General features: G+C 36.5%; 1 protein-coding gene across 6 annotated transcripts in view; it reads right to left on the bottom strand.

Annotated features, from left to right (window-relative positions):
• The window catches only part of ATP6V1H (ATPase H+ transporting V1 subunit H), a 168,069-nt gene that overhangs the window by 85,852 nt on the left and 65,116 nt on the right, over positions 1-17,101 (bottom strand). For all 6 annotated transcript variants that reach the window (XR_013367417.1, XM_077876932.1, XM_077876933.1 and 3 more), the window contains one exon: positions 2,210-2,307. Coding sequence is in view for 5 of the 6 variants with exons in the window: in XM_077876932.1 (XP_077733058.1) it covers positions 2,210-2,307 (98 nt within the window). In the remaining variant the exon portion in view is untranslated. The remainder of the gene's footprint in view (positions 1-2,209; positions 2,308-17,101) is intronic.

Here is a 17,101-nt window from a genome sequence, read left to right as displayed (position 1 = left end):
TACCTGACAAATCTCCAATAAAAACCATGGGTGCTGAGTCTCTAGGGGGGATGCCTGGGCAGAAAAATCACACAAATGTTGCCACATTTTTGCTGCTGGAGAAAAAATGCTGTGTGACCCCCACAGGAGGGATAGAACATAAGGAAGTCAGTCTAACATGGATTCCTCCAGACTCAGCCTGATCCACTGTGTCTCTGAAATAAATCCCAGCCATGAGAATGACTACATGTGGAGTCCCTTGAGTCCTTCTGCTAAATCTCTTAACACTGTATGAACAATGAAATTCAAAGAATTCAGAACTTTTTATTTTCCATCCATAATGGCACAGACCTGAGGAAGGCATTTTCGTAATAATTATTAGATGAACCAGAAGTTGAAAGCAAAGAGCATTCTGTTCTCTAACAATGATGAAGCAATTGATCATATAAGTGAAATCTCAAACTCTGTCTTCAGATGACTGTATCATAAATATTTTTTTATATATTTATTTATTTATTTATGATAGTCACACAGAGAGAGAGAGAGAGAGAGAGGCAGAGACACAGGCAGAGGGAGAAGCAGGCTCCATGCACCGGGAGCCCGATGTGGGATTCGATCCCAGGTCTCCAGGATCGCACCCTGGGCCAAAGGCAGGCGCCAAACCACTGCGCCACCCAGGGATCCCCAGATGACTGTATCATAAATGCATTTTCTCAAACTCAATAATCAAAAAGTGAAAATATGTAAGGACAAAAAAAAGGAAATACGGTATTTTCACTTATTTAGTGGTTCATCATGAAAGCCTTCAACACAATATTCTGCAACCAGAACCTGGACCATTCCATTTTGCTAAAAGGGTATGTGATGGTTATCTTTCATCTTGTATGACATTTGTGCACTAAAATTCACTTACCACAAAAAGATTTACCATGGAAAAAAATCTTTTTTTTTTAGTTTTTGGAGAAAGAGAAATGGTTCATATGAGGGTGGGGGAGGGAGAGAGAGAGAATCTCAAGCAGACTCCCTTCTAAACAGAAAGCCTGATATGGGACCCAGTCTCACAATCATGAGATCATGACCTGAGCTGGAATCAAGAGTCAGATGCTTAACCCAGGGTCCTGGGATCAAGTCCTTCATCGGCTCCCCACAGTGAGCCTGCTTCTCCCTCTGCCTAATTTACTAATTTACTGGGACCCTGGGTGGCTCAGTGGTTAAGCATCTGCCTTGGGCTCAGGGCGTGATCCTGGGATCCAGGATGGAGTCCCACATCAGACTCCCTGCAGGGAGCTTGCTTCTCCCTCTGCCTGTGTCTCTGCCTCTCTCTGTCTCTCATGAATAAATAAATCTTAAAAAAAAAAGAAAAGAAAGAAAAGATTACTAATTTACTGAATCAATGGTAAATGGGCATTTCATGACAATTCTATGCAAGTCATAAGAAAAGCCATTTGTGGAAGTAACCTAGTTGAGGAAGTTGCAATGGAAATACTAGTTGAGATTCCTCTAGCAGGTGTATCCCTACACTGGAGATGGAGGCATCAGCCTAGTAGAGTCTAATGTCTGATGACACAGCATCAGAAGTCTTTAATCAACTCTTCTTGCTCATCAAGCAAACTTCTGTTGACAAAGTTTGCTTTAGTTTCCTGTATAGGTTTTTCATAAACAAGGTCTTCACTAACCAGAGAGTAAGAGCAGTGAGATCTCTCATTATTAAGAAATAAACTGGCTTTTTGGTAGTAAAAAAGAATTTTGTTTGTTTGGAGATGGGAGTGCATAATTTGTTATATAAGCACCTTTGCTAACCTGAGAGGATAGCTTTTCAGGGCTTCTGGACCTGCAAATTAAGACCCCACAGAGACTAATTACACAACATTACAAAAAATAGGTTATATTCACTCTTCTGGGTAAGACCTTTTCTTGTTGATTTTTACCTGCATTCACCACAAAATACTTTCATACTTGTTCTTCTATTCTGAATACCTATAATTTGTTCTATCAAGCAGTAGGCTTTTCAAAGTTCTTAGCCTCTTAAATAGCACAGGTCAAGTGAGGGGAAGGGGAGATATTCCGTTGAGTAGTTACTGACTTCCATGAAGGTTAGCATAATCTATTGTTAAACAGACATGGAAAAATGTATTTCTTTTAGATGATTAACTGTTTTAATTTCTTGGAAAATGTCAAGGAGAGATGCTTTCAAATGTCATTCTACATTCAAAGTAAAAGGGCTACTCACCAGTTTACCCCATCTGCTTCTACCCAGGCAAAGCGATACTCATTGACCCGAAGCATCAGCTGCAGGCACCCAGCAACACACTGCACATACTGAGAACTCTATGCAAGAACAAGTACAAGGTTTTAAAATTGAAAAGTATTTAAATACATGATGAGATCATGCACATACAGAAAGTCTGGACTTTTTTTTAATTGAGTTTCTTATCATCAGAACATCCAAAAGTCCCTAATATTTTTTCAAAAGTCAAATCTCCATTTTTGTTTTCCTCTCTACCTCTTAGAAATGCAGTTGGTTTTCTCTGCCAAATTAAACCTACATGGTTCAAGACTACTTAACACACAGTCAGGGAAATCAAGGAACAAAGTAACTATATCCTTGAGATGGCTTGATAAATGTTATCTTGCAATGTTTCACTTAGTCCTGGAAAGAGGCATTATAGAGATGACACTACTCTTCATAATCCTAGAAATATCAAACAACGACAATAAAATTAAAAAGATAAAACTGTATGCTTTGAGATGGGCCTATATTTAAATGGTCTGAGGTTAGTCACTGAACTTTTCCAATACTCAATTTCTCTGTCCTTAATGAGGATGATATCCTCAAGCATCCTGAAGGGGTACTGTTATTCATTAAGCATACAGCTAGATATTTTGTAGAAATTCAATAAATAGGAACTTAAAAATACATATATACAGAGCATAGAAAAAGTCTAATTAAACATTTGAAAATGACCTTTGCTCTATAATTTTTAATAACTATCAGCTCAATAGCACAGTTCTAGAGAAACTGCAGTAAAATCTGGAACTTGAAATAAACAAGAATAATATCCCCAGGAATAATGCAGGCACCTACATTTTAGCAAAACTAATAGCAACACCTGGCCTGGGCTCTTCTCTAAGTATTTACCATGAGCCTAACATCTGTAAGAACAGAGAGACAAGAAGAATTTTCAGACTCTAGCTTTAACGAATATGCTAATAAAATAAAAAGGAAGAAAGAAAAGGAGAGAATCAAGAATGTTATAGAAATTCACAAAACCTAATATACAAAAAAAAAAAAAAAAAAAAAAAAACCTAATATACATGATGCTACTACGCTCTGTGTTTTAATGCAAAGTTCATAAAACCTAAAATTTTAAGGAAATTCCAAGCATTCAATTACAATATAAGTACATTTGGTGAAATTGTCAAAAGTATCAGGAAAAGGTTATCTTAGATTTTACCTAGAAAGTAGTGAATATAGCTTCCCAAAAGCACTATGCATCCAGTAATATAATTTGCCTGAAAACTCAAAACATTAGCAGAAATGACCCAAAAAAAAAAAAGAGTGAATTTTCAGCTCTAAAACAATCTTCCATAATGGAAAAAATATATGTTATTTTTCCAATTAAGTCAGCAGGTAGTATTCCTTTATGAAAGAGGAATTCCATTTTTCTTGTGCAAAGATAGCCTAAGCAAGGTTTCTACATATAATGAATAAAAACGCAACTAGGACACTCTCTTCTCTTCTATTTTTCATCTATTTCCTCTTGACACAAAAATGTCTTGTTTCACTAAGCCTTTCTTTTCTGTGTCCATTTTACTATACTATGTTGAAATACATGATACATTTCAAATATGGATTCTTCATTGTCATAGAGCTTCCAGACTCACATTATAAATGTGCATATTAAAGATCCCGCTTCTAAAACTGTACTCGCATCTATTATACATAATGAAGCAGTCCAAATACTATTCCCAAAATCACTTTCAAAGTATATAATGAAGGCAACACTGGCAAATGATTGAATTATTATATCACTTCCTTATCTTTCACTCACATGTGCCCTATTACTCTCATGTATAAAATTACTCAACAAATTTCTTTCTAAATAATCAGCCTTCCATCAAGCCAACAAGTCACCATCTCTACTCCCAGACAAAGGTAATTCAATACTGCTGGAGAAAATCATACAATCCTGCAAAGCCAAACAAGCAATTATGGATTTGTTCTTTCTGCCATTCCCCAGTTACCCACAACTCACCACTATCCCAGTGTCCTACTCTCTTCCCTTACTCTCAGCAGTATGAGAAAATATACGTACCACTGGTTAGATTCACCAGCTGCCAACATCTCACCCTCAAACTGAATGATGCCTACAGCCATTCTTGCCACTCTCTCACCTAGGAGACCAGCAGACTTATTCCTGTCCACAACCCTCAGCCCCAGCAAAGTCTATATCTCATTCCTCCCAAATGATGCTCCATCCATCAGACCCCTCTCTACATCTTCAGTCTCTGATAGGCTTCCTCGCCTCAGCCTCTAAATATACTCAATCCTTTCCCATCTTAGTGTTGTCCCTAAAGCTTCTACCAATCTCTCCATCTTTCTTCCTCCTAATACATGAAGGTTTCTTGAAATAATTATCACCAAATTGTTATCTCTTTTGGATCTTATCACCTCATTAATATGTCAAATTCTAGGATAACAAGTGATCTTAAAAGGCCAGTTCCAACAGTTACTTTCACCTGAGAGTGAAAAGAACCTGAGAACCAGATCTCAATCTCCAACTACTAACTGAACAGCTCTCCCCCATTCTTGTCACCATTCAAATTGACTCACCTACTGCAAGTCTTAGATCAACAGTTAACTCCTCCATCATGAAAGAAAAGCAGTAGCATAAAGTACAGTAGTAGTATATAGTAGTATACAATCGTTAGGAACAAAGGCTCTGGAACCAGCCTGCCACACTTAGCCACCTATAAACTACGTAACCTTGAAAGAGCTTTCTACCTATAAAATAGGGATAATACAACAAATCCCATGGAATGTCAGTATAATTTCATTAGTTTGTATATAAAAGAGTTTTCAATGGTATCTGTCATATAATAGTCAACAAATGTTTGCTGATCATTTCTCCAGGTGGAATTAATCATTTTCGTGTGCCACATATAAATCTCTATTGTAAATCCTTTGGTGTGTGTATGAATATGTGCGTGTGTGTATTAGTCATCCCCATTTGACCAGAAAGCAAAAGAGGAGTCTTTCTTAATCTCAACATTTAAGCATAATCCCTGGCAAAAGAAGAAAGAAAAACCGAAAAGAAAAAACAAACCAAAAACCCCAGCACTTTAAAAATGTTTGTTCACTGAATTAACTATTCATTCCACTTGATCTTTTTTTATTGTGTTATTTGGTTTTAGGAGGAGAAATAGAGAACATAAAGTTTTAAGATATACCTTGTCCAAGAGAAGTATTTTTTGTTTTCTGCCTAGTTTTTTTTTTTTAAAGGACAAAATGTAGAAGGCCCCAAATTGCATTTTATCATTTCCTTTAAGCTGATTTCCATGATAATAATATAAAAATGTACTACTATCCTCCATACTGTTCAATGGACACAATCTTGATCTTTTCCTCCTGGATATATTTTTATTTTTGCTTGAATTTCCTATTCTATTAAGATTTTTAAAAGTATTCCTGAAATAGCTGTAATTGCTAATAGAAAATCCTGAAATCTCACAAGATTTCAAAGACAAACTTAACAAGAAGTGAAAGGCAGAGAAATAATCTATCTTACAGGACAATATCAAAAACCACCAAACTGATGAAGCAGTATTTGAGATAATCAAATAGTGCTCCTTCCAAACAGAAATGTCACAAGAAAGAATCAAATAAGGAAGAGCATCTCTGTGCCTTCCCTTGGAGCTGTACCAGCGTGTTATCTTTTCCAGCTGACCTCTCCCTGACTTATAAGTCTCCTGAGTCTCGCTGACTCCTACACTCAGAACTCCGAAGGACATTTGCCTATATGATCAGCTTCTGGATATTAAGTATAGTTATGAACTAGAAGTATGACTTGACAAGTAGTATGGAACCTCATTAATATTTGTGTGCAAATATTAAGAGTATATAGGGGCTCAGTCAGTTAGGCATCTGCCTTCAGCTCAGGTCATGATCCCAGGGTCCTGAGATTGAGCCCTGTGTCAGGCTCCCAGTTCAACTGGGAGTTTGCTTTTTCCTCTCCCTCTGCTCATGCTCTCTCTCTCTCTCACTATCCCTCTCTCTCTCTCTCTCAGATAAATAAATAAAATCTTTTTTAAAAAATTTGTGTACATTGTTTTAATTGACCTGAGTTTTACATGAAATTCTTTGTACATATTTATGATAAAATATCCAATCAACATAGAACATAAAATAAAAACCTCCCTCTTATCATCCCTCACTACCACTGCTAAGATGCAATCACAATTAGTAGATTTCTGTGTAGGGCAGCCCGGGTGGCTCAGGGGTTTAGCACCACCTTCAGCCCAGGGCATGATCCTGGAGACCTAGGATCGAGTCCCGCATCGGGCTCCCTGCACGGAGCCTGCTTCTCCCTCTGCCTGTGTCTCTGCCTCTCTCTCTCTCTCTCTCTCTCTCTCTCTGTGTCTCTCATGGATAAATAAATAAAATCTTTAAAAAAAAAGTAGATTTCTCTGTAAACTGCAGAAGTTTCTATGCATTAGATGTACATCTTTTATAAAAAATACAAATAAGATTATACTATAACTTTCCCTTGTAATTTTCTTTTTCCATTTAAGAAGTCATATACTTAGAGATCTACTGCATTTTTAATCATCTATATAAAGATTTAAAATCCACTTGTGCTCTCAACTTTGATGAAGTATTCCTTCATTCAACAACATATACTGGTTGCTTATACCATCTGGTATGTAGAAGGGATTCCACTTTATTTTCAAATATTTTTGTAGTTAAAATACAACCAAATATGAAGAAGCCCATCTGACCTTGCAGTTATAATCAAATGTTTGACAGCTACAAACTCAGACTGCCTGGACTGTCAGAAACTAAGGGACATAAGGCTTCCTTCATTCTAAGTCATCAACTATTCCCCAGAAATGTTTTACAAGTCTGTATTCAAAATCCGTTCAACAAATATTTACAAAGTGCCTACTATGTGCAAGACACTGTTCTTGCACTGGACACATAGCTGTGAACAAACAGGCCTCACTGCCTTCCCTGAGGGAGCTTACAGTCCAATGGAGAAAGAGGAAAAGTACACAAAAACAAATTACAGAGCGTTCTAGAGTCTGACAAGTTCAATACAACAAAAATACCATTAAGAAAAGGAAATAGGATTAAAAAAAGGGGGCGGGGAGGAACCAGCAATGCAGAGAGGGAGACATGAGTGCTCTTTTAAGTAGAATCCTTGGAGGAGACTCACTGCTGAGCAGACAAGTGACAGAATCCAGGAAAGTAACAATCAAGTCACACAGCAATCGAGGAAAATGGTGCTTATGCTGCAGTATGGCAGACCCAGGGCCACATACTTACAAGCACTTCTCATGGCTGCTCTATGCCATATGACTCCCCCTCTTACTATTCTTCCATGGGTTCCCTCTGCCGAGTAAAAGTTCTAAAACCCTATGTGGTCTCAAAGGCCCTTAATGCCCTGGCCTGCCTGCCTTCTATCTCCCCGCTCTCCCTACACTTGCACTCCTACAGCACCGCCAACTCTCCCTTCTCTGTCCATGTTCTCCACACACTTCCCTCCACTGGAGGCGCAGGCCTCATCTCTCCACTTCCTTAGGAAGCCTGGGCAAACTGGCCCCAGATGAGGCCCCTCACTACACACTCGAAGGACCTGTGCCTCTCTCTTACATGCATTGCCAGAAGGATACTAAAATAACCATATACTTGTCTAATGCTGTCCTCCCTAAAATGAAGCCCTATGAAGGCAGGAGTCCTGCCCATCCTGTTCAGTGCTACACTTTCAGCACCATGCACTGTATCTGGTAAGTACTCAATACATATTTCTTGATTGAATGAACAAACATGAGAAATACAAACTTTCTATCTTACACAAATTCCAAATGAATGGGACTCTAAAAGATATGGTTTGATTAAGTTTGGCTGAAATTTTTATCCTAGTAACAATCAATACTGCAGAAATATATATAATATAGCATCATTATTCTACCTCTTTTTGGAGCCAAAACTACATCTGTTTGATAGTATGGATCTTATATAATTGTCTAGTATTTTCTTTTAAGTTACCTCATTTGAAAACTAATTTAGTCAGTCAATTCTGGCTGTACTTTGTGTCATCCTATTTACTAGAAAATATTTATGGTAAAAGAGCTCATTTAGCTAGATGATAATTTTCATTGAAATGGCTATAGTTAAATAAATAAATATATATTGCTATATATACTATATATAAGTATATAATAGATATTATATATAAATATATAATATAGTGTATATATATAAATGTACAATATAGTGTATATATATATATATATATAAATATGTAATATATATATTGCTATAGTAGGGGCGCCTGGGTGGCTCAGTTGGTTAAGCAGCTACCTTCAGCTCAGGTCATGATCTTGGAATCTTGGGGTCAAGCCCTCAGTCAGGCTCCCTGCTCAGCAGGGAGTCTGCTTCTCCCTCTCCCTCTGCTTCTCCTCCCCACAACCCCTCATGCTCACACTCCCATTTTTAAATAAATAAATAAATAAATAAACTCACTTCTCCATTAAAAAACAAAACAAAACAAAAACTACCAGTATTTGTAATGACTTAATAACTAAAGACATACACACAAAAAAAATATTTTTAGGTACTCATTGCATTGTTTCCTGAATACTATTTATTTAAATGTCATCCAACCAGCATTTTTCTTTAAGGTAAAGGTTTTGTTTTTTCCAGAATCAAAATATTTCTAACCTTCACAACTAATCAAAACACTGTCAAAAAAGAAAGAATTTTTTAATAAAAACAATTTATTAACACATTTTTCAAAGCATTTTTAAACACAAAATTAAAATTAAAAATAAAGGGAAATCTTATGATACCCAATTTTTCAGATGAGCCTTAAAAAGGAGATATAATCTGTTGGAATTAAAATAGTGTGTTAATCTTGGATTGGCCCTAGGAATTCACTCTCTTCACACTTGAGCTAGAGTTCTCTGTGCTGCATCAGACATGCTGGGCTGAGAATTGGCCACAATATGCTCTTTCACTGCAGCAAACCTCACTGGTAGAGAAAAGCTATTTTTACTTCTCAACACATTTAAGAGAAACTTTCCAGCATTGCTGAAATGCAAACTCTCCTGTATTATGGTGGAATAATCACACTGTAGGGAAAAGAGCAACTGGTAAAATTCACCTTCATGGCAAATATGATCTCAGAGATCCATATTCTGCAGAATTACAAAGTAATTCAAGAACTGAGGAATTACAAAGCAAGCAGGCAACCAAAGATAAACATAAAAACTACAATGATATTGTACCAAAGTAAAACTAATGTTACAAAAATTTTTATAGACAAATTCTCAATATTCATCTTCATAATGCTGGGATTTAAGTACAAACTAAATAAGAAAGAGCAAAGAAAATATTCACTTAAATTTTGGAATCGTGGGCACTTAAAATAAGTGCAGTAAAAAGCACCTGTCCCACAGATAGTAAAAATACACACTACAGTGGAATTAGTGAAACACCAAGTTAAACTTTTCAAACATGTAATTGACTAAAATAGATTCCAGAAGCCAGTTTTACATGAGGACTGCTGATTTGTACAGTATCAAAAGTATTTAATGTTTCATGACAATTACACAAATCTTTTCTTGTAGAACTAAAAAGTGAGTGTACATATATATATATGTGGTTTTTAATTCTATCACAGACATTCACTTTAAAAAATAACACAAGACATGTGGAATCAGAAAAGACCCCGAATAGCCAGGGGAATTTTAAAAAAGAAAACCATATCTGGGGGCATCACAATGCCAGATTTCAGGTTGTACTACAAAGCTGTGGTCATCAAGACAGTGTGGTACTGGCACAAAAACAGACACATAGATCAGTGGAACAGAATAGAGAATCCAGAAGTGGACCCTGAACTTTATGGGCAACTAATATTCGATAAAGGAGGAAAGACTATCCATTGGAAGAAAGACAGTCTCTTCAATAAATGGTGCTGGGAAAATTGGACATCCACATGCAGAAGAATGAAACTAGACCACTCTCTTTCACCATACACAAAGATAAACTCAAAATGGATGAAAGATCTAAATGTGAGACAAGATTCCATCAAAATCCTAGAGAAGAACACAGGCAACACCCTTTTTGAACTCGGCCATAGTAACTTCTTGCAAGATACATCCACGAAGGCAAAAGAAACAAAAGCAAAAATGAACTATTGGGACTTCATCAAGATAAGAAGCTTTTGCACAGCAAAGGATACAGTCAACAAAACTCAAAGACAACCTACAGAATGGGAGAAGATATTTGCAAATGACATATCAGATAAAGGGCTAGTTTCCAAGATCTATAAAGAACTTATTAAACTCAACACCAAAGAAACAAACAATCCAATCATGAAATGGGCAAAAGACATGAAGAGAAATCTCACAGAGGAAGACATAGACATGGCCAACATGCATATGAGAAAATGCTCTGCATCACTTGCCATCAGGGAAATACAAATGAAAACTACAATGAGATACCACCTCACACCAGTGAGAATGGGGAACATTAACAAGGCAGGAAACCACAAATGTTGGAGAGGATGCGGAGAAAAGGGAACCCTCTTACACTGTTGGTGGGAATGTGAACTGGTGCAGCCACTCTGGAAAACTGTGTGGAGGTTCCTCAAACAGTTAAAAATAGACCTGCCCTACGACCCAGCAATTGCACTGTTGGGGATTTACCCCAAAGATACAAATGCAATGAAACGCCGGGACACCTGCACCCCGATGTTTCTAGCAGCAATGTCCACGATAGCCAAACTGTGGAAGGAGCCTCGGTGTCCAACGAAAGATGAATGGATAAAGAAGATGTGGTTTATGTATACAATGGAATATTACTCAGCTATTAGAAATGACAAATACCCACCATTTGCTTCAACGTGGATGGAACTGGAGGGTATTATGCTGAGTGAAGTAAGTCAGTCGGAGAAGGACAAACATTATATGTTCTCATTCATTTGGGGAATATAAATAATAGTGAAAGGGAAAATAAGGGAAGGGAGAAGAAATGTGTGGGAAATATCAGAAAGGGAGACAGAACGTAAAGACTGCTAACTCTGGGAAACGAACTAGGGGTGGTAGAAGGGGAGGAGGGCAGGGGGTGGGAGTGAATGGGTGACGGGCACTGGGTGTTATTCTGTATGTTAGTAAATTGAACACCAATAAAAAAAAATGAACAAAAAAAAAAATAAAAAAATAAAAAATAACACAAGACAATGTCAAATGTCAGTAAGGACTAGAACTGAAATTCTCATACTTTGTTGATGGACACGTAAATCAATTTAGAACACTGATTTGTGATATCTACTAAATTTACATACACCTTACAACCCAGCAATTCTATCCTAGAATTAAGTGCTCCAGACATAGTGATTACAGTGATTACATCTACCAAAAGACAGGTACAAGAACGTTCATAGCAAGATTATTCACAACAGCCAAAAACTAGAAGCAACCCAAAATATCCATTAACAAGAGAATAAAAAATAATAATTTAATGGATTACTACATAGCAATAAAAAGAATGAATTTCTGTTAAATGCAACATGAATGAAACTCATTGGCACAATACTGGCAAGAGAATTCAGATACATAAGATTTCATACTGTATTTGATTATACTACAATAGAGTTCAAGATTAGGCAAAAGTCATCACTTGTAATAGATACCATGATAACAATAACCTTGGTGAGAGTTCAGCCAAAGGAATATATTGAGCAGGAGAACATAGGACATATAAATTCACTCAGCTGAACATTTAAAACCTGTGCATTTTACTTTGTGTGAGTTAAGACATAATAAAAGAAAAAGAAAGAAAAAAGAAAAAAAGAAAGAAAGAAAGAAAGAAAGAAAGAAAGAAAGAAAGAAAGAAAGAAAGAAAGAAGAAAGACAAAGAAAGAAAGACAAGGAAAGGAAGGGAGAAGAAGAGAGGCTTTGACTACCAGTTTTGCCAAATTATCTCTGGCAAATCACTTAAATTCTTCAAAACTGTTTTATCATCAATAAAGGGAAATATCAGCCCTAACAAATTAAAGGGAAAAAATCTACTCAAATCTGAACTCAAATCAGTTCAACAAGCACAAAACAATCATAAGATATATTATTACTACCTCATACGCAGGAACTAAAATTAGCTAAAGGATTCTCTTCAAGTTGGCTTACTCAAGAGATCTTCTGGTCAAAACTCAGAAAATGCCAAGAATAAATTAATGCCTAGATTAAGATAATTCAGCCTTAGACTTAAGTTTTACCCAAAAAAAAGTAATTTCATTTTTAATTTGCAAATTTCTAAATGTCCTTCAAGCATTGCTTTCAACCTAATTGGCTCAGCCATGTAATGAGATTCTTTACAGAAAAATTGTGAACTTGAGAAAATAGTATTTCCTTTATAAATTAGTGCTTTGTATACAACTTTCAAGAACACATCTAATGCATAATATTAGGTTACTTATTATAGTTATAAGTGCTATGTTTGACAATGATTTGTAAAAGAAAATCTTGTACTGAAATACCTTACCACTTAATTTTCTTTTGTATTGCCAGAATATACATCCAGACAATCATTCTAAAAATCTGATCAGAAAAACAAAACTCAGATTCTTATCTTCCCTCCTTAGTGTTCATTCTGTACATATATTTTAATGATCCCCAATGTTTAAGATGTATTAATTTTGTGGCAAGAAGATAAAAGGCATTTAGATAATGAAAATCCTCCAAGAATTGTTTTAAATAATAATGCTCTTGAAACTTAGCCACATAACTGATTATAAATTACTCTGAGTCCTCACAGACTTCACCAGCCAGAGCAGACTACAGTTAAATAACAACCATGAACTGTATAAATTCCTGACACAGCGCTGCTACTTGGGTAGCACTTTTGATGTACTTAACAACAAAGTAGTAAAGAACTAAATCATTAAAGTATCCTACCTCATCTAGAACATTGAAAAGCCACATAGGCACAGCATTACATTATAAACAAAGCCAAAACAGTAAAAATAACTTCATATAAAAAGGATATTAGAACTGCCACGGAAAACAATTTAAGAAATTTGGCCAAAACCAAAAAAACTAAGTTTCATTTCTCTAATTCAAAAATACTGTTATTACATGCTGAAACACGCATGAAACTTAAAAACATGATGCTAAGTGAAAGAAGCTGGTCGCAGACCAAGCACATGCTATGTGCTCTATTTTTATGAAATGGCCAGAGGAAACAGAAAGAGAAAGACAGTATATTAGTGCTTGCCAGAGGTTGGGAGTGGGGAGTAGGAATGAGGAATGACTGTTACTGTGTTACAGGTTTCTTTCTGAGGTGTTAAGAATGCCATAAAATTTCTGTTCATGTCTTCTGCCCATTTCATGTTTGGATTGTTTCTTGGGTGTTGAGTTTAGTAATAAGTTCTTTATAGATCTTGGATACTAGCCCTTTATCTGATATGTCATTTGCAAATATCTTCTCCCATTCTGTAGGTTGTCTTTTAGTTTTGTTGACTGTTTCTTTTGCTGTGCAGCTTTTTATCTTAAGTCCCAATAGTTCAATTTTGCTTTTGGTTCCCTTGCCTTCATAGATGTATCTAGCAAGAAGTTGCTGTGGCCAAGTTCAAAAAGGGTGTTGCTTGTGTTCTCTAGGATTTTTATGGAGTCCTGTATCACATTTAGAACTTTCATCCATTTTGAGTGTATCTTTGTGTCTGGTGTAAGAGAATGGTCCAGTTTCATTCTCCTGCATGTGTCTGTCCAATTTTCCCAGCACCATTTATTGAAGAGACAGTCCTTTTTCCAGTGGATAGTCTTTCCTCTTTTGTCGAATATTAGTTGACCATAGAGTTGAGGGCCCATTTCTGGGTTCTCTATTCTGTTCCATTGATCTATGTGTCTGTTTTTGTGCCAGTACCACACTGTCTTGATGATCACAGCTTTGTACAACTTGAAATCTGGCATTGTGATGCCCCCGGATCTGGTTTTCTTTTTATTTTATTTTTTTTTATTGGAGTTCAATTTGCCAACATATAGCATAACACCCAGTGCTCATCCCAGCAAGTGCTCCCCTCAGTGCCCATCACCCAGTCACCCCAACCCCCGCCCACCTCCCCTACCCACTACACCTTGTTCATTTCCTGGAGTTAGGTGTCCCTCATGTTTTGTCACCCTCACTGATATTTTCACTCATTTTCTCTCCTTTCCCTTTATTCCCTTTCTCTAATTTTTAAATTCCCCAAATGAATGACACCATATAATGTTTGTCCTTTTCAGACTGACTTATTTCACTCAGCATAATACCCTCCAGGTCCATCCATGTCGAGGCAAAAGGTGGCTATTTGTCATTTCTAATGGCTGAGTAATATTCCATTGTATACATGGTTTTCTTTTTCATTATTCCCCTGGCTATTCAGGGTCTTTTCTGATTCCACACAAATCTTAAGATGATTTGTTCCAACTCTCTGAAGAAAGTCCATGGTATTTTGACAGGGATTGCATTGAACGTGTAAATCCCCTGGGTAAGCATAGACATATTCACAATATTAATTCTTCCAATCCATAAGCATGGAATATTTTTCCATCTCTTTGTGTCTTCCTCACTTTCTTTCAGAAATGTTCTGTAGTTTTTAGGGTATACATCCTTTAGCTCTTTGGTTAGGTTTATTCCTATTTTCTTTTATAAACCTTTCTTCCTAGGTTTATTCCTAGGTATCTTATGCATTTGGGTACAATTGTAAATGGGATTGATTCCTTAATTTCTCTCTTTTCAGTCTTACTGTTCGTGTATAGAAATGCCACTGATTTCTGGGCATTGATTTTGTATCCTGCCACATTGCCAAATTGCTGTATGAGTTCTAGCAATCTTGGGGTGGAGTCTTTTGGGTTTTCTATGAACAATCATTATATGGTTTCACTTATACGGGGAATATAAAAAATAGTGAAAGGGATTATAAGGGAAAGAAGAGAAAATGAGTGGGAAAAATTTGAGAGGGTGAAAAAACATGAGAGACTCCTAAATCTGGGAAATGAACAAGGGGCAGTGGAAGGGGAGGTGGGCAAGGGGATTGGGTGACTGGGTGACAGGCACTGAGGGGAGGACTTGATGGAATGAGCATTGAGTGTTATACTATATGTTTGCAAATCGAACTCATATATATATATATATATATATATTTATTTATTTATTATTTATTTTTATTTTTATTTATATTTATATATAAATTAGATTGTGGTAATGGCTGCACAACCCTAAAGATATTAAAACCTACTGAATTGCAAATGGATGGATTTTATGGCATGTGATACATATTTTGATTAAAAACTTTAAAATGTGGGATCTCTGGGTGGCTCATCGGTTTTGCGCCTGCCTTCGGCCCAGGGCGTAATCCTGGAGACCTGGGATCAAGTCCCACATCAAGCTCCCTGCATGGAGCCTGCTTCTCCCTCTGCCTGTGTCTCTGCCTCTCTCTCTGTCTCTCATGAATAAATAAAATCTTAAAAAAAAAAAAAACTTTAAAATGTTAGAAACTAAATAAAACTGAAAATTTACTTCCTCACTTGCACTTGCTACCTTTCCGAGTCCTTCACAGCCACACAGTGGCTACCATAATGGTATTTCCATAATGTTGGAACTGTCCAACATCATGGAAAGTTCTGGTGGACAGAACTATTCCAGAACATTAAAAGGCAAGATGAAGTAAGTAATAAGGAGAGGCTGGCAACTTAATCAAGTTATTTACTATCAATAGACAATGTTTATCTAGCAGTAACAAATGCTAAACTGGATCTGCAACAAAATAGCCAGAGATCAGGACCCAATCGAATGGGTGGTCACCTTGCTCCCTCTCACACTAGTATAAGTAAAGCTGGACAGAAGAAAAAGAAAAAGAAAAAGAAAACAAACAAAACAAATCCCCAAATTCTTTCTAAATCCTGCAAAGCTTGTAAGAGATCGCAATATTCATCTTTTTATCAGGACATCAGCACTAATCAACATCCACAGCTGTGTAGCTTCCTCGGAATAGAAGATTGAGAGTACTCACGTTCAAGAGCCAGTATAGAACTGAAGAGTTTAAGGCAAGTGCGTAAGATTTGGCATCATTTATCATCTTCATATTCAAGCAAAGATAACAGAAGGCATGCTAAGGAAAGTCTACTTGTGTAATGTCACTTAAATAAAAACATTTTTAATAATCAGCTTATAACTTCTGATGATGCTTCTGTGGCCATTTTAAAGGTAAGATTGTTGAATCATTCTTATTCACATTTTGCAATATAAAACTTTTGTTTGTTTTATACTGACATCAAGTGGCAGTATCATGTAATGCAATTTCCCAAACTGCTTTTCTATGCTCTTGGAAAACCTAAAGGGATTCTAAGATATATCAGTATTTTGACAAGGCCAAGCAGGCTATGAGACTTGGAAAATGCCTAAAGATCTAACTGCACTTCTGTTGCCTCAAAATGTATTCTCTTGGCAAGAAACTCCTTTCTTTGGGGTTTTTGCTACTCTAGCTAAATGACTTTAGGCAAACTGATACTGCACTCTATGCGGCCAATGTGGCTCACAGTAATACCTAAGTCAGAGAGGAAGTGTGAACATTTAAGGACATGTAAATATGAATGAATAAAGCAGTGCCGGGCACAGAGTAAGAGCTCAATAAGTACTAGTTATCAATTCAGATTCCTCTATTAAATCATATCAGAGGAGAAGCTACCACCTGACGTTCAACTATTAAAGTCTGCTTTCCAAGTTGATGGCAATCTGAAACAGTAAGAACCTTCAAGAAGAGACATCAAGTATGTTTAAGTTTGAAGGGCACAAAAGGGAAGAAGGTCAAAAATTAAAGGCCCTCTTTGCCTTACGATTATCTCTGATACTAATCCTATT

This window comes from Canis aureus, chromosome 28 (assembly GCF_053574225.1).
Source record: "Canis aureus isolate CA01 chromosome 28, VMU_Caureus_v.1.0, whole genome shotgun sequence".
NCBI lineage: Eukaryota > Metazoa > Chordata > Mammalia > Carnivora > Canidae > Canis > Canis aureus.
Note: the sequence above shows the minus strand (reverse complement) of the source record. Positions and strands in the feature narration are given on the sequence as shown.